Here is a 26,379-nt window from a genome sequence, read left to right on the forward strand (position 1 = left end):
TATATTAATTTCCTATTGTGGCTATAACAAATCATCACAAACTTGGTGGCGTAAAAACACACAGATTTATTATCTGAAAGTTCTGTATGTCAGAAGTGTGAAATAGGTTTCGTTGGACTGAAATTGTTACAGAAACACCCCTCTGCCCCTGAGGGGTCTTTTGTTACTCTAGGTTCTTTATGCCCGCCACCATACTAGGAACTGTGGTTCTCAATGTCAGAGTTTGGTAAAAAGGAAAGGAATTTTTAAATTAAAAGTTATACAGGTTTAGACTAATGGTCAAATTCTGCCATTACATCTCACTCCCCTTAGAAACAAAGATACACCCACAAACACAGTCCTACCCTCCCCCCTTTGCCCAGTTAGGCCAGTCTCGGGGCATGCCAGTCCAAAGTGCCACCTCACAGAAGAAAAAACCAGAAGTCTGCAGCTCACTTCCCCCGGTTCCTGTCAGTAATCTGTGCTTGCATTGTCCCCAACCTCATGGTGGCCCGCCTGCTTGTTTAAATCCCAGCCTGGAACCTCCCCTGTAACCCTGTAACCCCATTTCTGACTCCTCCCACACTACCACTGGTCTGGTCTCTTCTCTTTCTCACCTGCCATTGTTAGTCATTGTTAGTCGCAGCAGCCACCTCCAAGCTGCTCTCACAAGCACAGGAAGCCCCTCTGGCTACATTGCATCACGGGTTAGAGTCATGCCCATCTCCCTGGCTCCAAGCAGGCACGTGTTTTAATATTATTAAAACTCTGGTTTTAATAATATTTTATTAAAATATTTTAAGTTTTCCAGATGCATCCTATTACAAAATTAGCGCCGACACAGCCACACTTCCTCCAGAGACTCTAGGGCAGGGGTGTCCAAACTTTTTGGTGTCTCTGGGCCACACTGGAAGAAGAATTGTCTTGGGCCACACATTAAGTACACAAACACTAACAAAAACTGATGAGCAAAAAAAAAAAAAAAAAAGGGTCCATGCATAATTTTCATGATATCCACCATCACAGATAAGCAAGAAAATCCTCACATAATAACTCTAATTGTTCAGTGGCCCTTTCAATAATCTTTTAAAACCATTGAGCAGGTCCCAAGTTTGTGATCACTAATATAGAAAATGTACCTACCTAAGTAATAAAACTTAGTATAAAACTTAGTAATAAAATGAAGTAATATTTTAAGTAAATTTATGATCTTGTGTTGGGCTGTATTCATAGCCATCCTGGGCTGCACGTGGCCCATGGGCCATGGGTCATACACCCCTGCTCTAGGGGATAATCCTTTTGTATATTAACCAGCTTTTAGGCTGTTTCCTTGGTGGGGACCCCTAAATCCATGAGAATACAACTCCCCAAGGAATTTTCAGGAATACTGGGCTGGGTTTTGAATTACTACTGAAATTTTATAGGAACTGGAGTGAGCAAAATCTATATTACTGAGGGGAAGTATAGAGTTATATAGAAATAACTTTCCCAACTTTCTTATCACTAAAACAAGACATCTATTAAATTTAACCAAAACAATACCTTAAAATGCTTGTGCTTGGGAAAGGAGGCTGTGTGGTGCTAAGTCTAACCACTATCAACTCTCCCAGAGTCAGAAATATTAAAAGTAAATAATTGTTCAATTGGTTGATTCTCTTGACTATTAGGCAACTCTTCCTAGGTATTGCTGTGCATCCTTTGTATCCAGAAAGCAGAGTTCATTAATGCAAAACAAGTCTCTAGATTATGTAATATATTCGTGTGATATGTGTTTGACAATCTCCAGAGATCACGGTTACTTAGTGTGTTTTATCACCTAATACCATCTCTTTCTCTCATCCTTCACAACTCTGCAATACACCTCTATACTTCCCAGAGCTCAGTAGAATTAAAGTATGGGATAGCCTGGATGCTTGCAGAGAGCAACAACAAGCAGCAAATCCAGAAAAACAGATGCTCTTTGGTATTGAAAATACTATTGCCAGATTTACACATGAGGAGATCCAGGCATTATAACCAAGAGGACTCTTTAAATGGATAGCTGAATTTTAGGCACTTGTCACTCCCATGTAGATGACTGACCACCTCAGTTGTCCTTATTTAGAGTTCCCTCCACACAAGAATTTCTCTAAGTGCTCAGCAATCAGGGCTTGCCACAGCTCCTGCCATTCACTACTGTGATAGTTATCCCAGCCCAGGTTTTTGCTACAATTGCTATCCACATGCTATCGTAGGCTCCAGCTCCTTGGCAATCATCACTCTGCCCACCAATGTCTCCAATCTCATGATGCTGCTGGAGGTGAAACTGCATTGGGACTCAGGATCTCTAGCCTATATACTGCAGCTTGGATTACCCACCCTTGGTGTGTGACCACAGCTCTGTATCTTGTCCCCAGACAGACCAAATGTGATAGACACCTCCACTCTGGAGTCCCATACAGAAGGGGGTATGCCTTCGCTGACATTTTCCTTGATGTCCATCCTTTCTTTCATCCAGGCCTTTTCCTGAATTCCAGTACCGTTTCCAACATCACCTCTATTCAACTTTTCCTCTCTTACTGAAGTCTACCTCCTGTCTTTTGCAGGCTGTGCTGTGAACCAATAATTTTTTTAAAAATTAGGCATATACATAAGGGCAATTTTCAACTTGCCTTGTATGAAGGAAGAGTAGAATTCTGCCCCTCAGGGCAAAAAGAAATTGCTTTTGGCAACAGCTGGAGACAATTTTGATGATCATACTGCAGCGTTCTACTGACATCTAATGGGTATATGCAAGGATACTGCATAAACATCTTCAATGCATGGGACTGTTTGCCACAAGAGAGAGTTATCCAGCCCACACGTCAGTAGTACCAAGGCTGAGAAACTCTGACTGACACCCATCTCCTGGAAGAGTTACTGAAACAGTGTTTATTCTGAAACTCAGAGAGTTACTACCTGTTACTTAAGTTTCAGTTTCCCAAGCAGATTTACATCAGCTACCACATTTTACTTTTCATTTCCCTTTTTCTCTAATTGCTGGATTTTACATGTTCATAAGAAGAAATTCAAAAGACAATACACTATTGGTTTGCCCAAGAACCCACTCAATCCGAAAGTCTGTGAAAAGACAAAACAAAGATTGATAGTAAAATTCCAGCTAGTGATTTCAGCATGTTCAACACCCACTCAATAGTCAGGTCTTTGCTTCTCTTCAATACTGAAAATGCATATTTCTTTAAAATTTTTGTAGATGGCTTTTGTCTTTCTGAATTTGAATTTCTAAAACATATAAGTAGACAACTAGGAGGGGTTTTTTCCTTTGATTTTTACCAATGATTGTTACTCATTATCCATTTAAACCTTAACAAGCAGAGACCTTCTCTTGTCCCGCATACAGCTGATAGAAAGGAAGGGAAACGAACAGGAACAAGGAAGAAAAAACGTGATCCAGACACTGGAGATTGTTTCAAACATGGGAACTCTATTAAATTTTCCTACATTCTTGGTAAGAAGAAAATTCTGGGTTTATTTTTCTACTGAAACCATTCAGTATCTTTTCTAAAATGTGGTTTCCTACTTAAGATAAATATTACAATAGCCTACAAGCCACCACACACACATTGCCTCTCTGACCTTGTATCTTACAACATTTCCACTGGAAATGCTTCCTCCACTGGAAGCGCACCATCTGAGCTGGCCAACTATGCTCCTACCGCCAGGCTGTTCTGCTTACTGTTTCCCTGCCTGGCACATACTTCCCCACCCCCACATCCACTCATTCACCACTCATTTGCTCAACCACACTTTCTCAGTGAAACTTTCCCTCGCCCACATATGAACAGCAGCAAAATACCCTGAACTCCTACACTCTTTATGCTCTTTGCTTTTTTTTTTTGCCATATAATGCTATTTGTTCTTTATCTTCATCTCACACACTAGATGAAGTCTAATTACACAATGGTAGATCCCTTGTCTGTTCTATTCATTGCCATTATCAACAGTGCCTGAACAATGTGTGGCTCTTAGCAGTTTTTAAATAACATTTATTAAATGAGTGATTGAAGTCAAAAGGGACAAAAATTTTAGTGTATGGATATTGGGCATTTTCTGCTTAGGTTGCCAATACCACCCCCATCTTTACGAACCTATTACAGGAAGCACTTCAGGCAAGGACACAGAAGGCAAACGCTACACAATCGTGAGTGGGGGTGTATAAACCTCTCTACAAAGCTATTTGGCAGTACCCACCAACATTTAAAATACATATACATTTTGGCCCAAAAATTTATCTAAATTTACCCAGTGGAAATAATGGCACAGATGCACATCACTACAATGTTGTTTACTGAAGGAAGACTGGAAGCAGAGACTTCAGTTTCGGCTTAGGATGCATAAAGCTGGAAAGAGTATCACTGCCACTCTTACGACAAAAATAACAGTGAATTATCTCCTCTCATTGTATTCAAATAATGTTTTTTTTTAAAAAAAAAAAGGTTAATTGAGTGGCACGGGGACTCGGGGAAACCAAGGTCTAGAGGCCCAGCAGCAAATCCAACTCTAAACCGCCTACTGGTCTACAAAGATGCCCCTGCGGCCCCTGAGTCCCGCAACAGAACGGGGGTGGGGACATTCCCACTCATCCCTTCCAGCAAGTTTCCGTTTCCTGGAGCTGGACTCCGCCTTTTCGGGGTCAGATTCACATTGGAGTTTCCTTTTCCCCGCTCCAGTCCTGCCTTTAACAAAGACAAACGCCCAGGCACAAGCCAAGCCCTGCAGACCTGGTGGGTAGCCCGCCCATCAGCCCCGCTGCGCACACGCACAAGCTCTGCAGCCCAGCGCCCACCGCCCCCCTCGCTCAGCAGCGCAGCATCCGGGCCAAGGAGAAAGCCCGAGGGGACTGCGGACTGCCCTGAGCCAGGAAGACCCTCGGAGCCCAGCCACCATGAGGTAAGGGGTTTCCCCACTTCTCCACCCAAACTCCTTGCAGGCCTTTGTTTCACCCCGCTGTGCTCCTTTTATTCCGTTTCCCAGACGACGCTGTGCTGCCGCCCCGTCTCCAGGCCAAGCCCCACGCACCAAGTAGCGCAGCAGCCAGGCGGCTGGGTTGGGATGCTCCCCAGGAGCCCTCTCCAGGTCCGGCGCGTCTGAAATCAGGCCTGTCGGGGAGGGTGTCCTAACGGACCCTTACCCGGAGTCCCGATGGTCCTAGGCGTCCGTGGTCCGGGCTTTGGGCCGTGTGTCCAGGCGACTTGCTCAGGAAGCTTGTTCTCTCCCTGCGGCCACCGCGGTGAGGTGACGGAGGGCCGTTCTGCGGGGTGTCTACGTGGCACAGGTCTCCATAGGCCCCTGCCTTGCTCCGCATCCCAACTCCGCAGCTGCCATTCCCTCATTTTGGCACACGCAGTTTGGCCGCAGCTCCAGGCTGCATATTTGTCCACTACTGCCATTTTGCCTTTCTGATTTCTGGGCCTGAGTCCTTCCCTTCCGTGAGCTACCTTTGATTATGTACAGATTTTTATTGTTCCACCAAATCCACTGTTTTATGAGGGTTTCTTTATCCGTCTCCTTTACTAAGTTACGGTGATGGCGCCTTTTTCTCACCCTTTTTGCTCTCCCCAGGGCTAGCATCCGTGGTTAATGAGCCATTTGCATTCAATAATCTGAGGACTGAGAGGTTAAGATCTTGAGCTCCTGAAGCAGATAATAAATAACCCTTTGTTCCACTAGTTGGGTGACGCAAGACAAAGTTTTTAAAAATCTGTGAATCTGTTTATCTGTAAAAAATGAATGGCATCCATCTCTTAGGACTGTGGAAAGGCTTAATTGACTGCTTAGCAAATAGTATTTGACTATTATTAGAAGTAATAGCAGCAACAACAACAATAATAATAAGCCCCTAACCTGTAACATTTGTAAGAAGGGAGGGAGGTATCAGGAAGGGCCCGAAGAAACAAGGAGGAAAAGGGGGTGCACCGTGTATGTATATATGTAGGGTGTTGGTGGTAGAGGGGTGGACCCCATTGGGAAGTGTCTCCCAAGGATGACGAAAGACTGCATCTTCCTGGGAAAAAAATTACTGAAAGTTAAATGTAGCTTTTTTAGATATAATAGCCTGTCTCTACTGGCTTTCCAAAGTAAAAAAAATTAAGTAGACAGAGTTTAAAAAGTAAAACTTCTTATGGCCAGCCAGTGGGCAGAGCACTTCAGTGGCTGACTGAACGCCCCTTTCAGACCTCACGTCCACAGTCATGATACCCCTGGCAGCCCTCTGCATCGTCTTTGGGCTGCGCTGGTAGAAACCCTCAGGTTGGAGGCCAGTGTTCATTTTACTCTGTGGTGGATCTAGGCAGGCTGGTAAGGACATGGTAAGTCTTACCCAGGATTTTGGTGCAATTACACCAGAAAAAGGGCCAAACACCAAGGGGAATCATGCCTTGTTTCCCACTGAGAACCACAGGAAACAGTTCAAAATCTATTCTCAAAATCCAAACATGGAGCCAGACAGAGAGCGTGCCAAGATAAAAAGACAGGCAGGAGATGGAAGACTGAAGTGGGGAAGGGTTTGGAGCCATTAGCAGGAAGGGAAGAACTGTCAGGAATTCCTTCATCTGAAATTCAGGTGCTTTTTGTGCTAAGCCTACACCTCTGGATTGGACATGCCAGAAGCTACCAGTATATAACTTCATTCATTCGTTCAACAAATATTTATTTATTTATTTATTTATGTATGTATGTATTTATTGAGCTTCTATCATATGCCTGGAATAACAGATGGTAGGGACACAGAGGTGAAAAAATCAGAATAAGGTCTCTATTCTCATGGGGCTTACATTTAAATGGAGGAAATAGACAAACAGATGAGTGAGTAAATAATCAACATAACTCAGAAAGTAGCAAGAGCTATAAGGAAAGTAAAACGGTGTAATGGCCTAAGAGAGGTATCTAGAATGGAGAAGTCTGTTTTAGGTAGCTTTGCATCAGGCAGCCTCTTAAATAGGGAATATTTGAGCTGAGTAACAGGAAAGAAGGAGTCGCTCAGAGATTTAGGACCAGAGCACTCTAAACAGAATAAAAACAATAGGTATAAAAGTCCTTGTATTTGGTATGCTCAGGATAGGAGCAGGTCAGTATGTTTAAAATGGTGAATGAGGAGGGCAGATTGGTAGGAGAAAATGTTGGATGGGAAGACGGGGCTAGCTCCTTTGGGGACTTGCAGGACGTGCCTGGATGAGTATCTAAGGGTGCTGGGAAGCCATTTGGAGATTTTAAGACATCATCTGGTTCATATTTTGAAAAGTTTACAAATACTATATGGGGACCTAGAGTAGAAGCAGGGAGACCAGATTCTCGCCCCCATGCAAAGGAAAGGTAATTTTGGATTAGACGGTAAATAGCAGTGGAAATGGAGAAAAGTGGGTGGATTTGAGATGTATATGGGTGGTAGAATTAACAGGACTTCCTACTGGATTTGGGTGAAGGGGTGAGAGAAGAGGAATCAACGATTACTCAAGGTATTTGACCTGTGGAATTAAGAGATGCCCAACAAGGTGGGAAAGGCTGAAAGGGAAACAGACTCAAGGGACCCAAATTTCTTTATTGGATATGTTTATGTGAGGTGCCAATTGGACTTCTAACTGAATATGTGAACTAAAAAATTAGATAAGTCTAGAATTCAGGGAATAGGTTAGAGATAGAATAACTACTTTGGAAGAATATTCTCATATACAATAGAAAGTCATTAATTGGATTGTGGGGGAAATATTTTAATTTACTTATTTTAATAATAATGATACCTATATCTTTGTTAACTAAGATTCTTATACTTAATTTGGATCACTTTTAACATGTTATTACCCAGCTCTCTTGTTTGAGTCACTAATTATTCCTAAATAAATCTCTGTGCCAGTCTCTGTCTAAAATACTCTGTGAAGCACATCCTGGTGAGAAGTAGCTCCATCTCAAAACACTTCCAGCAAAGTAGAATGTTACGACTTCTAGGGCTCATATGTGAAATTGCCTTCTTAATCTGAGACCTTAAAATATCTGGTATGTTTTTCCCAGTGGTCAGTCACACAAACCGTCTACCTGTTCTTTAAGCTGCTCTGAAGTCCCTTCCTGTTTTCTCTTGGGGTCTTCCTGAGGCAAGCAAACTTTACATACATGAGATATATCTTGTCTCGAAGCAAACTGGTTTTAAAAACAAAAACAATAAAAACCAACCCTCCAGTTTGTATATTAGAGGTAGCATACTATAATGGTTGAAAGGCATAGCTTTTGAATCAACCACTTTATAACTGTGTAACCTTAGATATGTTATTTATTTTCAGATAACAATCATATATTATTTCTCACAAGTTTTCAGGATTTTTTTTCACTTTTTAAAATTGTTGTTCAAGTACAGTTGTCTCCATTTTCCCCTCTCTACTCCCTCCACCCCACCCATTCCACCTCCCACCCGACATGTTATTTAAACTGTCTGCCAGTCCTTAGCCATAAAATTGTGAAAATAATAAAAGATTTTTATAAAAATAAAATGTAATTTATGTGAAGTGCTGGCACACTGCCTAGCACGTAGTAAACCATCAGTGAATGGTGGCTTTAGTTATTTATGTTTCTTTGAGTACTCATATGATTCTAGATAGTATCTAATATCCTGCACAAATAACACCCCCTTTTTTATTACAAAATCTTTTATTACAAAATCATAAGCATATAATTCTGTAACATAACAGTATGGCACTCAAGCACACCATGTGACATTTTAGGTGACATGTTCAAATTAAAACTGTAAATTATTACACCCATATTATTACCATATCAACCACACTCAAGCAGGTGTTACTTCTGCCAGATCTTGTATTATAAATGGTATATTTTTATACCATTGTATTGAATTTGCAGTGAACCCAGGTCATAGACATAAAGTTCTTTTCAAATATATCTACCTCTTCACCTTGAATAAAATAGAATTTCAAATTAAATGAGAATTCTGACCTGTTGGGCATGAGGCCTTTTTATCCATTAAGCCCCAAGGCCCAGTGTCTCTTGTCTCATACAGTAGCCACCAGTGTCGTGTGACTGTTAAAGTTAGTTCAAGTAAATAAACCTAAAAATTCATTTTCTGCATTGTACTCGCTGCATTTCAAGCGACCAGTGGCTTTGTGTGACTAGTGTCTGCCATATTGTATGACACAGATAAGGACATGGCCATCATGGTAGAAGTTCTATTGGAAAGTTCTAGTCTAGAGCCTGCAGTCACTAACATGTGGGGCCTGTGTGTATGGTATGTGTGTGCTTACATACACAAACAGAAAGAGAATAAATATGAAAAAATTTAAAAATTGAAATTAACAATAAATGAATTTAAATGTCTACTAAATATAATATATTAAGTCAACTATTAATGTTCACATTTAGTATTTATAAAAGTTGAAAAACGTTTTGCAGTGTAGTACATTCAATTATAAATATGAAATGGTTTTATTTTTATAACCACTACTAATAATTATACAATTAATCCAGTCCTCTAATTTTTTGTTTCTTTTGGCTACTAGGATAGCCCCTTTCCAATTCCTAAAGACTCAGTCCAACTCAATTTAATCTCTTATTTTATTCAAAGCACTCTCCTCCTTTTCAGCCCCCAGCAAATATTTATATAAGTGCTATGAAGAACAGAAAAATGTGATAGGCTAGACTTGAGGATGACTGGCAAGGTGGCGGTGCAGCTTTATCCAAGATAGGCAGGGGTAGGCCTCTTCAGAGAGCTGAGATTTGAGCCAAAGACCAGAATTAGGAGAATAAGTAAGCCCTAGAATTCTCTTAGGAAAAGTTCATAGAATAAGGGAATAAAAAGAAGGTACAGCTGTGCTGAGGTAGGTACATACTTGGCATAAGAAATAATAAACCATAAAGATCTCTTAAAGGCTGGTGTGGCTGGAGTGCAGTGCATGAGAGGAAAGTGGTATGAAATGAGGCCTGAGAAGTAGACATGGGCCAGATGATGAAGGGCGTAGCAACCATGGTTATGAGTTGGGTCTGGAGATAAAGATTTGAGTATAAACAATAAATAGCTTCACTTCTGCTTTCTATTCCACCTTTCTTGTAATTATCCCCCCCTCTCCCAGACGCATTGTTGTCTCTGTCAATACTAGATCATTCCCATTGGTATATGATTGAGGCATTAAAAATAGCATGATTAAATTTTTTTACAGTTCTCCCAGCCTCCCTCCAGCTGTAGCGGTATTTCTCTACTCCCCTCATAGTAAAATTCCTTGTTAAGGGGGGCCCATATTCCCCACTTTGTCACCTCTCGTTACTCCCTCGCCCAACTCTAGCCGTGTTTTCATCCCTACCATTCCAGAAAAACACTTAGCTAGGTCCCCCACAACTTTACTCCTGCCAAAAAAGTGATCTCTTCTGTTCTAACCTCTTAGAGTCATTTTACACATTTTACACATATTCGTTTCTCTTTCTTGAAATGAACCTTTTCTTCCTCAGGCTTTCATGACATTCCTGCTCCCTCACTGATTATTCTTTCCTGGTCCTTCTACTCTGCTTGACAGCTGAGTTTTTGACATTCTTCTCTGTCTGTGCTCATTCCTAACATAATCTCATTTGGGATCTTGTGGTTTTAAAGTTCATCTGCATGCCCATGACAAAGTTTTATGTCCCAAGTTCTAACTTCACTCCTCCTCATCTCCAGAATTTTCCTCATTAGTATCCAGCTTCATACTTGATGTTTTCACTTAACTATCTAATAGACATCTCAGAATTGACATTCCCAATCATCCTCTTGATTTATCCACTCAGCTCCTGAAGTCAAAAGCATAGGAATCATCCTTGCTTCCCTCTTCCCCTCATGGCCCTCACCACACCCAGTCCATCAGAAAGACTCATTAGCTCTGCCTCTAAAATATAACCATCCAGTCCTCACTAACCCACTACTACAACCTGAGTCTAAGCTTGTATCATCTCTCCTTGGAGTCCTTGAACAGCTACCTCCATGTCTCTTTTAGGGAGATTTCCACTGGCCATGCTGTGTAAATTTTAACTACCTCCCGGACAATCTGCCAGCCACCCACTTCCCTCTCCTGCTTTATTTTTCTCCTTCACATATATTACCATCTCACATACTCTATATTATCATTTATTTTTTGGTCTTTTTATGGGACACCCCACCCTCTGTTGAAAATGTGAACTTCACAAAGTCAGTATATTTTTTTCTGTTTTGTTCACTGCTGTATCCCCAACACTTAGAACAGTTCCCTGTGTAGAGCAGGCTCCCGATAAAAATTTGTTGAATAAATAGCTTTCCTACTAGTTTCCCAACTTCCTCTCTTGGCCCTCTATCATCCATTCTCCAAAGAGCATCCAGAAGGATTTTTTGAAGCCTAAACCAAACATTTTCATTTCCCTACTTAAAAATTTGTTTCCATTGGTGTCCCATTACAATTAGAGTGAAATTTAAATCATCTGCCCCTGCCTACTACTACCTCCTCATCTCCTGCTACTCTCCTTTTTGTTTATGCTTTAGCTGCACTTTCTTCCATTCCCCCGAACACTCTGGATTTGTTCCCACATCAGCCTTTGCACTTGCTGAGATACCTCAGCCCAAACTGCAGTTTCTAACCTCAGCATTATTGACATTTTGGACTGGATCATTCTTGGTCACTGGGGCTGACCTGTCCATTGCAGGGTATTTAGCAGTATCTCTGGCCTTGATCCTGTAGATCAGGGGTGTCAAACTCATTTTCACCAGGGACCACATCAGCCTGGTGGTTTCCTTCAAAGGGCTGAATGTAATTTTAGGACTGTATAGATGTAACTACCCCTTAACTAGGGGCAAGGAACTCGGCACTGCTGCTGGGTAGAAACAAGGTGCCGGGCAGGATAAAACAAGGGGGATGGCTGGATTCAGCCCACAGGCCTTGTGTTTGCCACCTGTGCTGTAGATGATAGTAGCCATTTCTTCTGTGGTGACAATCAAAATTGTCTCTACACATGACCAAAAGCCCCCTGGGAGGCAAGATCACCCTGGTGGAGAAGGACTGGCTTAGACCATTCTGCCCTCAGGTCTTCCATGACTGCCTCCTTTCCATTGCTGAGATCTTACTTAGTTACCTCCTTTTTACAAGGGCTGCTCCTTGACAGTCATAACTAAAGTACCCGCACCAGCCCCAGCATGTAATCCCATTTCTCTGATTTTTTTTCCTTCTTAACACTTATTACTATCTGGAATTATGTTGTCCATTGATTTGTATACATGTTTATTTTCCATAAATACCTTCTGTTCCATGGTCTCCTCCAGAATGGAGGTACCATGAAGAAAGCACCTCTTTCTGTCTTGCTCACTGCTATATCCACTACAACTAGAATGCTGCCTCACGTGTACGATATGAGGTTATCAATAAATGGTCATTCACAGAAATATGACTGCGGCTCCCATAAGCATTTATACAAATACATATTCACATTGTACATACAAGGGGAGGTCCTGTGTGCAGCAGAAAAGGAAATGCACACTATACCCTGTTCATCCCATAATGAGAACATTTCCCTCTTTGAGAGTAACTCTAAGTAATTTTTGTACATTTCTTGTGACCTGTAAGTACGACCAATAGCAGCTTTATTTCCTGATTGCCTCACCATCACCGTTAGCCAAAGAAACAAACAAATACAACTAGGCATATTAATGAGGACTTTGTCAGTTGCAGTGGAAACTCAATTCAAAGTGCCTTGAGCAAGAAGAGAGAGAGAGAGATCACTTGCTTTCTAAGTAAATAGAAGCCCAGGGTAGATACGGTGATCCAGGCAAGGCTGAATCTGGGTATTCAGTCGGTGTCATCAGCCATCTGTCTTTTTTCCTGTCTAAGCTCTGCTCTCCTCTGAGTTAGGTTCTTTCTCTGGCAGGCTCTTCCTAAGAGTTTGGAAAGATGGCCACTCCAAGATTATATCGGCTTAAAATTTTTACGAGAGAGATTATTTCGGCAAAGTCCCATTTTAGCAAAGTTCTATTTTTCATTCTTCAAATAAATCACTGGGACCAAGAGATGGCTGGAATATCTGTGCCTTCACATGGACCAGAGTGTCTCAAATCACATGGACTCAGAGTAGGGTGAGAGGTTGTTCCACAAAGGAAAACCAAAAGAAGGGGCCCTCCCCAAGTACCAGCCGCAGACGGCCACACCGCTAGACTGCGGCCCCTTTCTGGATCACTTCCATGGAACTTTATCAAAGTGCTGAGTTATGATTGACTGTTTGCTTTACACTGGGCCTTGCACAAAGGGCGCTCAACAGATACTTGAATATTGAAGGAAATGATAAGTAAATAATAGGTGTCAGCCTTTATTGTTGTCTTCAACCCTAAGACATCAGAAGGACGTGGCACTCACATGAAAACCTACTAACTTTTCTTTTGCGTTTTCCGCATTTTTCTCTATATCTATTACTGTCTTTCTCTCAAACATTCTTTCCCCCATCTCTTGACATACCTGTTCCTTTCTGTTTCCGTGCCTTTTCTCTCTGCAGGCTTCCCTCCCTCCCTTTCTCTTTCTTTCTTCTTCATAAATAATATATTTCTGTAGTTTCTCTGTCTCCCACAGTGTACATCTTATTTCTTATCCTCTCTTTTCTCTCCCTTCACTACTCATAACACAGAAATGAAGTTTTTATAATTATTGACTGTGTATATATTTATTGTTCTTAATGTTCAAGGCTAGTAAATCAAGCATTTAAGTTCCTGTCTCTAAAAGCAGGCGGTCCTTGTGGGATAGTGACTGCCAAAAGGGAATAGATATCCTGTAATGCAGAAAATGCTGTCATCTCCAGAAATTTGCAATAAATAATGAGAATTTAATGAAATATTCTAGGGCAGAATGGTACACAGAGGAAACTAGTATGAAGTTACAGGAGCCTGTGTTGAGCTATAAGATCAAATAAAAGATAAAATTGGTTATTAAGCAAAGAACAGTATTTAATGTTTTAAAGTGGGTTGTTTCCTTTATTCAAAAATTAAAAAGGATTTTATCTTTGACAGCGAGATTCCTAAGGACTCCTTGAAGGCCATTCTGTTGGAGTTAGAATGTCACTTCACATGGAATTTACTTAAGGAAGACATTGATCTGTTTGAAGTGGAAGATACAATTGGGCAACAGCTTGAATTTCTTACCACAAAATCCAGACTCACTCTTTATAACTTACTGGCCTATGTGAAACACCTAAAAGGCCAAAATAAAGATGCCCTAGAGTGCTTGGAGCAAGCAGAAGAAATAATCCAGCGGGAACACTCAGACAAAGAAGAAGTACGAAGTCTGGTCACTTGGGGAAATTATGCCTGGGTTTATTACCACATGGACCAGCTTCAAGAAGCGCAGAAGTATGCAGACAAGGTAGGGGACGTCTGCAAGAAAATGTCTAGTCCTTTTAACTACAAATTGGAGTGTCCTGAGATTGACTGTGAGAAAGGGTGGGCACTTCTGAAGTTTGGGGGAAAGTATTACCAAAAGGCTAAAGCAGCTTTTGAGAAGGCTCTGGAAGTGGAACCAGACAATCCAGAATTTAACATCGGCTATGCCATTACAGTGTATCGGCTGGATGATTCTGACAGAGAGGGGTCTGTAAAGAGCTTTTCTCTGGGCCCTCTGAGGAAGGCTGTTACGCTGAATCCAGATAACACCTACATTAAGGTTTTTCTGGCACTGAAGCTTCAAGATGTACATGCAGAAGCTGAAGGGGAAAAGTATATTGAAGAAATCCTGGACCAGATATCTTCTGAACCTTATGTCCTCCGTTATGCAGCCAAATTCTACAGGAGAAAAAATTCCTGGGACAAAGCTCTGGAACTTTTGAAAAAGGCCTTGGAGGTGACACCAACCTCTTCTTTCCTGCATCACCAAATGGGACTTTGCTACAGGGCACAAATGATCCAAATCAAGAAGGCCACACGCAACAGACCTAAAGGAAAAGACAAACTGAAAGTCGACGGGCTGATTGCATCTGCTATATTTCACTTCAAGGCAGCTGTGGAGCGAGACTCTATGTTTGCATTTGCCTACACAGACCTGGCCAACATGTATGCCGAGGGAGGCCAGTATAGCAATGCTGAGGACATTTTCCAGAAAGCCCTCCGTCTGGAGAACATCACCGATGATCACAAACATCAGATCCACTACCACTATGGCCGTTTTCAGGAGTTTCACTGTAAATCAGAAAATACTGCCATCCACCATTACTTAGAAGCCTTAAAGGTCAAAGACAGGTCATCCCTACGTACCAAACTGACAAGTGCTCTGAAGAAACTGGCTACCAAGAGACTTAGTCACAATGCTTCAGATGTGCAGAGCTTAAGTGCCCTGGGGTTCGTGTACAAGCTGGAGGGAGAAAAGAGGCAAGCTGCTGAATACTATGAGAAGGCCCAAAAGATAGATCCCGAAAACGCAGAATTCCTTTCTGCTCTATGTGAACTTCGACTTTCCATTTAACTGCATAACGCTAGGAAAGCAGTTTTAAAGCTCTTCTTCTATTTTGGGTTCTTATATTTTTGTTTATTATTTTAACCCATTCATTACAGGGTCATTTTTTAGTGAATGGTCAGTGTGTACCAGCCATCGTGTTAAACACTTTATATACATTGTGATGACTCATTTTCTGTTTTATACTTTTTTAATTAAAATACTATAGTTCATTAAGAAACAGCAACATTCCAGCTGTTGTAACTTAAAAATGGCATCGCCATTTTGACTATATACCCTTTATCTCTGCTATTTATAATAATGTTCTGATTAAGTTTTGTCAAATTTCCCATATTACTCACTCATGCAGTGAGAATAATCCTACATAAATCTTTGACTCCTAGGTCAGGAACACTGTTTCAGGGGTGCAAAATTATGTAGCATACAAAAGATGGAATCTTCCAGCTATAGATGTTCTTAATTATGTAACATACAAAAGATGGAATCTTCTAGCTACAGATGTTCCAAGTTTGTTGAGGATATTTAACGATTACCCTAAAGAATCCTCTTTGTTGGAAGAACAAAGTTCATAATAAAAAGTTTGTCATCTCTGATGACTGCAATAAAAAAAACTAGAACATGAGAAAAAAGATTTCCTCAAATACAGGACTTTAGGGACCCATGAAAAATCAGCAGTATTATCTCCCAAAATGTTCAGTAAGTAGCTAGAAACAGTTATGAGGAAAAAATGAAGAATGGAAAATCATTAGTCTCAAGTTTCTTTGGTTCTTTAACTGGAAGAATAAACTTAAACTGAAGATGCCATTTTAATTTTCCCAATTAGAACTGCAGTATTTTTAGGTTATAATCATTGAGATAGAAAGCAGACCAATTAAGAAATTGGAAAGATAAGCAAATGTATAAAGTAAAAGTCCCTAGTCTAGTGATTTAGCTTTGGGTCTGGACTGGGTAGAGTTCTCATACCCCTAATTTCTGGCCTTTGGTTAACTGTTTTAGAATTCCAGCTTACTTCTGTGAAGCTTTTACTTTTGTCTGAAGTTTTCAGATTGACATGTTTTCCTATAGATCCTGCAGGAATAGGTAAGCCCAGCTTTTAGTTTTAATATCCACCTTGAAGGATTGCTGTTGAAGGGCTTTAATCCCAAGGGACTTTTTAAATTGGGATGTTGTTAAAAGTGGCTTCTCTAATGTTATTTCTTTTCTTATGTTTACCACCAGTATTAGTGGAAAAGTGTGCCATGTTATTTAATTCTCTATACCTCTAGTGTAGCTCTTAAAACTAATGTGTGTGTGTTTTCATTTTTGTTGCTATTTTTATTTTTTTATTTCCATTATGGTTTTGATTATTATAAAAGTAGTGCATTATCATTGTAAACTTCCAAACAATGCAGAAGTGTATGAATTTAAAAATAAGTGCATTCCCCTGACCCTACCCCAGTTCTACACCCCCAGGTAAACTGTTACTAATTTGATTTGTACCTTTCCAGATAGCTTTTCTATGCACATTCAGACATACATATATACTGCAATGTAGCTCATGAATTAAATTTTTTTTAATGTTTGTTTTACTTAAGTCCCTGTTTTGTTTATTTTGCTCATTTTATTTGTTTATTCAAGAAGGAAAAACAGGGAAGGGAGTGATCTTTACTTAAGTATTTTAGAAATTCAAGACTAGAATGTTTTATTTTGCAGAAACCATTTTCCCACATTGGGTATAATGTTCTGATCAAGGTTATGTTCCCAGGTAGACATTTGACATGCAGTAAAATACAGTTATGGTATCAAGACAAAGATATAACTCTAAGCCTCTATATCTAAACATTAGACTTTGAAGTCTATGAAATGATTTTAAAATTTACTAGATATTAAAATAATGAAATATATAAGAAGTCATAACATGCTAAGAAGGTGTAAAATTAGCATATGACAAACAACTATAAATACTGAACTAAAAGTAATGTTTATAATAACTTTAAATTTTGTCCATAATTTTACTTATCTTCCAAAAATTTATAATTATTTAGAAATAATTCATAGACTCTCGGGTTTAAAAAAGACCTCAGAGTTCACCTTTGTCAATTAACCGTCAAAACTTCAAGTTTTGATGGCTTGAATTATCTTCATAAATGATAATTTCATCTTTAGATAGTCCTTAGTCTTAGATATGTATTTCCTCCATTTAACTGAAGACTTATGGCCTGAAGTTTATATATTTTAGTCTGTTTTTAGGGACCTCAGAGATCTAATCTTTTTTAGACAAACCAAAAATATGCCCAGGGAAGTGGTTGTAGTTGCCCTTTGGGGTAATTTCACCCTTCTGTTAGAGAGGAGTGCCTCTTTCCCCAGTCCCCAAAGTGATCTTGGAAACCATTTTGTTGAACAGTAAAGCTATGCTTACCGGCCCCACAAAAGCTAACAGAAATCCTTTCAACAAGTGAATCAGCTGGCAGGAAAACTGACTTCAGAGAAATGGAGCTCTTAAACATATTTTCTGTCCTCTCTTGGTGCAGACCTAGTCTTAGCAGTTCATCATGCACCATCTGCCAGAGTTTCAAAGGTAATATAAGCAGTCACTGCACCTTTCTAGATTGAGTCTGTGAAGATTATCTCAGTTTAAGAAAAAATGCACAGACCCACAGAACTTTAGAGCCAGGAGAACCCCGAGATAATGCCTGCTCCAGCCAACTTTAACCAAAAAAAGTTGTGACCCAGGTTGGTGATGTGGCTTAAGATTTCACAACTAACCACTTTCTTCTTCTGGTTCTGCATCACTCTTCCCTATTTGACAGTTTATCTGGTCATGATGTGATTGTGCCTACATGACATCAACCAGGACACAGCAGGCCCAAGGGTGGTTCTTTTACAGAATGTGTTTGTTGAGATTAAAGAACAGGACAGAAATATAAAACATTAAAATGTGGCATGTTCTTTTATAATCAGTAGATTATAAGAAGTGAGAATCCACTGGCCTGGAAAATTAGAGTAGTCTCTATCCTATCTATCTATTTCTATCCTTTGAGTAGTTCAAGGATAGTAATTTGTAACCCTAACATGGGTGGTCAGGAGATGCACCTCTCAGATCTCCAGCAACAAGGATTATAACTGACTGAGGGTCCTGTCTGCTACCTGCCAACATCCATCATTGCATTTGCACTGAGGCCAGGCTTCCCAGCGTGGCAGGAATATGAATTCAGGCCCCAACCCAGGAGAGGCAGGACTCCTCTGACTTGGGCTCGAGGATTCCCCACCAAGCTTGCCATATTTTCCTGATAACGATGTTAAGGTCTAAGATGCTTCCACGTAACTTTTCTTCTTTCTCCTGCATCATAATCTGATGGCTCCCTGAACTTCTCCCTGCCCCCTTCCATTTTCTCTCACAGATGTTGCCCTAATAAATCTTTTATAATTAACACTATTTTGGTGTCTGCTTTCGGAGGTCAAATTAACTTACCTAGTGACAGAAATGTAATTAGATGATTCATTGCATGTAGGTTAAATAATCTTTGCATATTATAAATGCCATTTATTATTTTTTAGCTTTTTGGATCAGTAATTATGGTTAAAGAACAGAACATAAATCTTTCCAACTTTGACAATATTTGAGCTGGAAAAGAAAAGGGAGAAAGAGGTTAAGGAAAGGCTAGAGACTGAAAAATACCTCATCTTACAAAAAGGGAAGTCAAGAGATATAGTTAAAACTTGATAAAATAAAGTGTTATGTGTTATTAACTAATTCTATTATTTATAAAGTAAAAGTTGAACCATGACAGTAAAAATGGGAGGACTTGGGATGAGTTCTTTAAATTCAATAATTAATCCTCACTTAGCAGGAAATCTACATCTACATGAAATAGATGAAGAAAGAGCATTGTAAGTACACCACAGGCACCCATTGTAGGTTGGGGCAGCATCCTCTCAAAAACCTGACCTTTCTTCCTTCTTCCTTCCCCACAGAACAAGGGCTAGTTTATATTTAATGGCCACAACCTTTTACCACTTAACTTTCAGCTGTAACACTCCCCATTCTCCTCTCTCCTGCTTCTTTCCCAGGACTATAATCTCTCGTTCCTCTCCCATTCTCTTCTTAGCCGTGGTTCTCCAGATTAGCGAGATGTGATTTCTTCTCATTAGCTTATTTTTTCCCTTGTGAACAAGCTATCCCCATTCACCTTCTCCTTCCCTAAACAAAACTTTTACCTTCTCCAGCAGTTTCAGAGAAAAACTTGTTCATTAAGCATTTTGTTGTGCTTCACTTCAAGTGAATTTTAAAAACAGCATCTAATTACTCAGAAGACGCACAGAATTGCGAGCATTCCCATGTCTGCTCTGAACCTAGGGTTCCCCTGTTAGTGGTGAACTAGAATTCCCAACATTTCCTTTCATGGTGGCGTGTGGGCAGAGTAAGCAACAAAATAATGAAGGCGAGATGTATGCTCCTGGGAGCACACAGGTGCCTCATGGGTAAACTGAAGGACAAGCATGGATTGCTGGCACTTGGATTGGACACCAAACTCAGTGGCCTTTTGTCCTTCAGAAAGAGCCACTCCTATATCAGGAGGCAAGAGGGAGGGTAATGAAAGAGATGGACACATAAAAGTTCAGAAGGAGTTTTGTAGACTAGTTCCCTCTGTATACACAAGTTTCTCACCACCAGATTGAAGCAGAGCCCTTAGAGAGGAAATGCTAGTTCAGCCACATCTATAGATCCTAGTGACACATGAATAAGTGTAGCTAATTCTTACATAGTACCAGGTAGGTGTACTAACTGCATTACATGTAAACATAAAATTCTCACAAAAGTCCTATAGATAATGCATTTTTTATTATTTTTTTTTTGCATATCAGTAAACTGGATTTTAGATTAAGACACACAGCTTATAAGAAGTAGGGGAGGTATTTAAACCCCAGTGTCTGGTGCTAAAATCTAGCATTTAGGCTCTATACAATATTTTCTAAATAGTCTTAAAATTTTGAATGAAGGGTGTGGAAAGATAGGACCAATCTTTATAGGGCTTTAGGAGAATGCTACAAAGGGTCACACAGAGTTCAGACACCCTACAGTCCTAGATCACCCAACGCTTTTACATAGAGTCCTAAAACTCCCTGGGAAGAAATATGAAAGGGAGCTGATCCTTGATGCTGGCATTAAAGTTGCTTTGCAACCCCTGGAGAGAATGGCCTAAGAAATCAGGGGCTCAATCTAAGGAAGAGGCCTGCCTCAAGAGTTGCATGTTGAAAATCAGAGATTTGGAATATGTTTCTCAAACCTACTTTGGAAGGCTGAGGAACCAGTAAACAATTAAGAACCAGGACATCTACTCCGTTTTCTTTAGTGGGAAGGATACATCTCCCAGCACACACCATCCAGAATCAGAACTTTCACCCAGGCTGGAGAGCAGCACAAGAAGGCGAGAAGGAGAGTGCCGCATGTGACCATCAGAGGTAGGCTGAGAGCACCTGCCTCTTCACATCCCCTGGGTTTGCCCTGAGCTCCCAAGGCAGGGACTTTGGAAAGTGCCTCTGAGCCCCTAATTCCACTGAGTATTAATTTAGTTTAAGAGTAGCTTCACCCCTTTTTACATGCTTTCCCTCTTCCATACCACATTAACTCCAGCAACCTCATGCTTCAATCACACCAAAACAAACAACAAAACAAAAACCGCAAAATAAAATTCATAGGTAATGTGTGTATAAAAACCCTTTACTGAGATTTCAGGAGAAGAATCTACAACTTAAAACTTATTAGATAATTCCTATTTTTCTTTGGAAAGAGTGTGTGTATGGAAGGAGAGAGGGAGAGGAGAGGGAAGGAGGAAGGAAAGGAAAGAAGGAAGGAATTAGGGAAGGAAGGGGGGAAGGAAGGAAAGAGAAAAAAGGTAAGATCCTTAAACATTTTTTGATGTTCCTGCCTCTTTCCATGATTCTAGGCCTTTCATATCTATACTCTTCTTCTGAAATAAAAAATAGTCCCTCCGTTTTCCTTAAACAGAGCAATTCAGTTCTCTTTTCCTCATACTCAGCCACAGAACCACCTATACATAACCAAATTAATCAAATTGCTTAGTTCAAAAAAAGGTCTTTTATTTTAACATGGTATACTCTCTTTTGAAGGGAATTGTTATAAATAGCATCTCCTCACAATTTCACAGGAATTACACATTTTAAAGTAAATCCAATCACTAAATATGTCATAATTTGTGTACAGTATAAGAATGATGTCTTATGCTTCCAAATTGACTCAGAATATATTCCCCTATATCATTTTGTTTCAACACTTCTCAAAATTTGAATTCTGACATGTGTTTGAGATTCTGTGTGTTACACTTTAACTGATTCCTTTATCAACTCAAATCAATTAACACATTAGTAGGAGGCCAAGAATGTGACCCAAAATAGCCATCTGGGTTCCCAAGGAAGAGAGAAGGTTCAAAATCTTTTCCCATTAAATTTTACCAATGGTTATTCATAGACAAGTGGACCAAAATCATCATTATACTAACTTTGACACTCCATGTAAAGAAATGACCTGAGTAAGCTACTACATCTTTATTCCCATGTTTTAACTTGCAAGAGGAAGAGGATAAATGTGGGCTGGGTAATGAGCCCGACTGGGGACAAGAAGAATAGGAAACAACAGCAAACTTGAATGTTTGTTGTAAGGCTGGCCCTGTCCAGTTGAACCGTAGTTGTAGGGATCACCAACTGTTGGGAGGTGGTCTCACTCTTTCCAGCAGATGGCAGTGCTGCACAACACATCAAAGAAAAACTTTCCTGAAGTTCTGGACCTTTTACCAAGAGAAAACTTGCTCAGTATCACAAATCATCAGAGAAATAGAAATCAAAACCACAATGAAACACCACCAGACCAAATGGCTATTATCAAAAAGTCAGTATGTGTTGGTGAGAATGGAGAGAAAAGTAAACCCTTGTGCACTGTTGGTGGGATTACAGACTGGTACAGCCACTATGGAAAACAGTATGGAGATTCCTAAAAAAGCTAAACATAGATATACTATATGACCCAGCAATTCCACTTCTAGGTATTTATTCACAGAAAACAAAACTAATTTGAAAAAATAGATGCACCCATGTATATTACATTATTTACAATAGCCAAGATATGGAAGCAACCTAGGTGTCCATTGGTAAATAAATGGATAAAGATGCGATACACACAATGTAATATTGAAATATCAATGAAATATTACCTAACAATAAAAAAGAATGAAATCTTGCCATTTGCAAAAACATGGATGGATCTAGAGGGTATTATGCTAAGCGAAATAAATCAGGCAGAGGAAGGCAAATACCATGTAGTTTCACTTATATGGGGAATCTTAATAAACAAACAAACAAAATAAAAAAGACATAGAGACCAAAGAGATGGTTACCAGAAGGGAGGAGTGGGAGGATGGGCGAAAAGGGGAAGAGGAATATAGTGATACTGTGATAAGTTCACACTATGATAGATGATTACTAGAATTAGTGGGGTGATCCATTTCAAAGTACAAAACTGTCAAATTACTATATTGTACACCTAAAACTAATATAACCGATGTAAGACCGTATGCCAACTATACTTAAATAAGAAGTAAAGAACAGCCATGGCTGATGTGGCTCAGTGGTTTGAATGCTGACCTGCAAACCAAAAGGTCTCCGGTTTGATTCCCAGTCAGGACACATGCCTGGGTTGCTGGCCAGGTCCCCAGTTGGGGGCATGCGAGAGGCAACTGATCTATCTATCTCTTTGTATCTCTCACACACTGATGTTTCACTCCCTCTCTTTCTCCCTCCCTGCCCCCTCTCCAAAAAGTAAATAAATAAAATCTTAAAAAAAAAGACAAGCACACCAAAAAATAGAAAACACATGTGGTCCCTCTTTAGAGTTGAAAGGTGAGTATTGAAGTATAACACCATGTCCTGAAAATTCCTGTTTTCAATTTAGAGAAGCCAAGGGCAGCCCCCAAATCCCAGCAATCCCAAAAGTCCCAGGCACCCTTGTGGCTCCCCTCACCAGAACATTTATTAGTGTCAGCTTGTGTTTGGCTCTGCATTGAACTTAGGTATCAACTGGCACCTCAGAAAGCCACATAAAGTGGCAACCCCGCATCCATTTGTGTTCCTCCCAGCTTCTTCCCCTAAAAGGAGTAGAGTCTGATTTCCATACCTGGCCTGGGTTCTTCAGAACTTCCTCAGATTTCTTCAGCGCGTGATGAATCCTTCCTCTCCTAACCCCCAGAGTATTCACTGCTCTTAGCCTCAGTGTTCAATAATGCTTGGTGTTGCTCTCACCTGTGTGAGTTTCAATGTACCAATTAGGCAGTAAACTTGAAATGGTAGAGGGGACACTATGTATATTTTGAATTTCCCACCACATACAAAATGGTGGCAGATTCCAACGAAGTGCTTAATAAGTACGTGTTGGTTGGTTAGCATGCTGTCTGATTATCAGTAATGCCCCATATGGCAGAGGCCAGAATAGACTAGGCAAAAGACTCTGGTCAGCGACTTCTGCTGCTAGCCAAATGCTAGCATGAAGTTTTCTTGTGCAATAAAAACAGCTCTTGTGGTGCCTGCCTGTACCTGAAACTGTATCTTTCCATGTGTGAGGCACACGTGTTCCATCTCTTCCCAGTGTTCAGGGCTCCTAGTGTGAGCAGTGCCCATCCCAGGTGGCCCACTCCATTTGAGCACAGCAGAGGTAGTTAATTAAGCCTGTTTCTCTGGGTTGAACACAGCTGTATCATTTTTACATCAGGTCTCCATCAGGTAGCAGCTTTAGCACAGGGATAAAAATCTGTTGTTTGGTAGTGTTTTTTTAAGACTTAAACTTTGGAGTATGAGAAGAGACACTGAGATATCTACATTGAATTCACTCTATTTTATGTCAATAAACAATTTCAGAATGATGCCTATTGGGACCACTAAGGTGAGTACCAAGTTGACAGTTCCATCTTCATCATCACTGGGCAATGGTGCAGGCGCTTCAGAAAGACTCAGCTTCTGACTGAGAAAGTTGCAGACAGCGGAACTTCCTTTGTGACAAAGTGTGCTCCCCAGCTGCTTCCCTGCTCCCCCCACAAACGTTCCCAAAGAGAAAGCTGGATCAACAGATAGTAAGTTAAATCACTTATCCCGGAAGTCATGATCTTGACAGAACCAGAGCAACTTTTTTTTATTGTTCAATTACAGTTGTCCCCATTTCCCCCCCATTACTCTCCCCTGCCCTACTCAACACCTCCACTTCCCATATTCGATCCTCGCCTGCCCCTGGTGTCTTTGTCTGTGGGTTCTTTATACACAGAACCAGACTCGGGAAAACTCTTGGAAATTTCCAACCTGGAATCTTCCCATCTATGCTAATTGGAAGACTGAAGCATAATCTAAATGATTTTATCTGCCCAAGGAAGGGCCCGATTTCCAAATGGCTTCTTAAACCCACATAAGACGACGATGTGAGTGGACAGGAGGGAAAGAGGCAGTCTTCGGCACCACGCAGCTTTCTAGTTTTACAAGATTTCACTAGAGGTCCTGGAGCGCAGTGGCTACTGAGTCACTCTGTGGGACCTGGTGCCTCAGTCTCCACACCTACGGAATAGAATGGTGATGGCGTAGATTACTATGGGGATTGAGTGATACAATGCATAGGAAGTGCTTGGCGCAGTAGCTAACACTGGAAATGCTCAATAAATGGTTCTGATTTTTGTAAAATACAGGGCTGGCAGAAGTAAGGCCCACCTGAGTGTAGTTGGTAGGGTAATAATATGGGTGTAATAATTTATATTTTTAATTTGAACATTTCACCTAAAATGTCATATGGTGTGCTTGAGTGTGATATTGTTATGTTATAGAATTGCATGCTTATAATCCTGCAATAAAAGGTTTGTAATAAAAAGGGGCATTATTTGGGCTGGACCCTGAGTTGGATTGCTACCCCATCTTTCTATGGCGGCCGCCTCTTAATGTGATGCAAACGGGCCCACTCACGCTCCCACCCCAGCCCCTGGCACAGGAGAAAAAAGTTTTTCCAAATATAACTGTAAACTCATTTTATTAAGCTTTTAAATAAGAAAATATTAGTACAAATTTCAGCTCAATTAGAGAAACCACCGTCGGAAAAAGAGACTGAACGGTAGAGTGTATCTACAGTACTTAGTTTCCTTTGCTTTCTTATCCGTCAGTGTCAGAGTAGCGCTCACAGTGATAAAGAAACAATTTTCTTCTTGATTCCACAAAACATATCACTTTCATGAACCCCTCCATTTTAAAATAACATGTAACCTTAATAGAAACATTTTGTGTAGATGACAATGATCATCTCTAAGATCTGCATTTTTCTACTGGTTCTTTAAAAATGCTGTCCCCAAAAGGAAAATAAAATACAAATTTATGCATGTATAAAATCAAAAAATCCCAAATATTTTATACAATTTTTTAAAGCTCTGATCTCTCATTTTTCATAAATAGTTATAATACTTTAGAGAAATTATATTTCAGGATCAGATAAAATTTTACTATGATCACTACTAGGAAAATAGATATATAATCATGTTAATAACAGTTTAGATTTCAAAAAATCTTTAGACTTGAAGGTTTAAGAAATGACATTTAGAGTAAAGTGCTATTCTAAACATATATAACTTCATTTTTAACTTTGACTTTTTACAGATATTTTCCAAATATTGTTTTAAAATTACAAATGACAAAGCACAAAACTAAATTTTCAGACTAAGTAACAAGATAAAAAGTAACCATTCAAATTTCTTTGGAAAATAACTAAGAAATATTAGTTTTCTCCCATCAAATCAAGTCAGGCTCTGGCTGCTGTGTCTCAGTGCATTGAGTGTGGTCCTGTGAACTGGGGAGTCATTGGTTCGATTCCCAGTCAGGGCACATGTCTGGGTATTGCGGGCCAGGTTCCCCATTGTGGGGTGCTCAAGAGGCAACC

General features: G+C 40.2%; 1 protein-coding gene across 1 annotated transcript; it reads left to right on the forward strand.

The window, feature by feature from the left end:
- Positions 1-4,662: 4,662 nt before the first annotated feature.
- IFIT5 (interferon induced protein with tetratricopeptide repeats 5) lies at positions 4,663-17,004 on the forward strand. The gene is made up of 2 exons (XM_045854420.1): positions 4,663-4,908; positions 13,997-17,004. Exons 1-2 carry the CDS (start codon positions 4,904-4,906, stop codon positions 15,438-15,440), a joined length of 1,449 nt encoding a protein of 482 aa, XP_045710376.1. The 5' UTR covers positions 4,663-4,903; the 3' UTR covers positions 15,441-17,004.
- Positions 17,005-26,379: the final 9,375 nt, after the last annotated feature.

This window comes from Phyllostomus hastatus, unplaced genomic scaffold (assembly GCF_019186645.2).
Source record: "Phyllostomus hastatus isolate PE091 unplaced genomic scaffold, TTU_PhHast_1.1 phas_scaffold_1066, whole genome shotgun sequence".
Taxonomy (NCBI): Eukaryota; Metazoa; Chordata; class Mammalia; order Chiroptera; family Phyllostomidae; genus Phyllostomus; species Phyllostomus hastatus.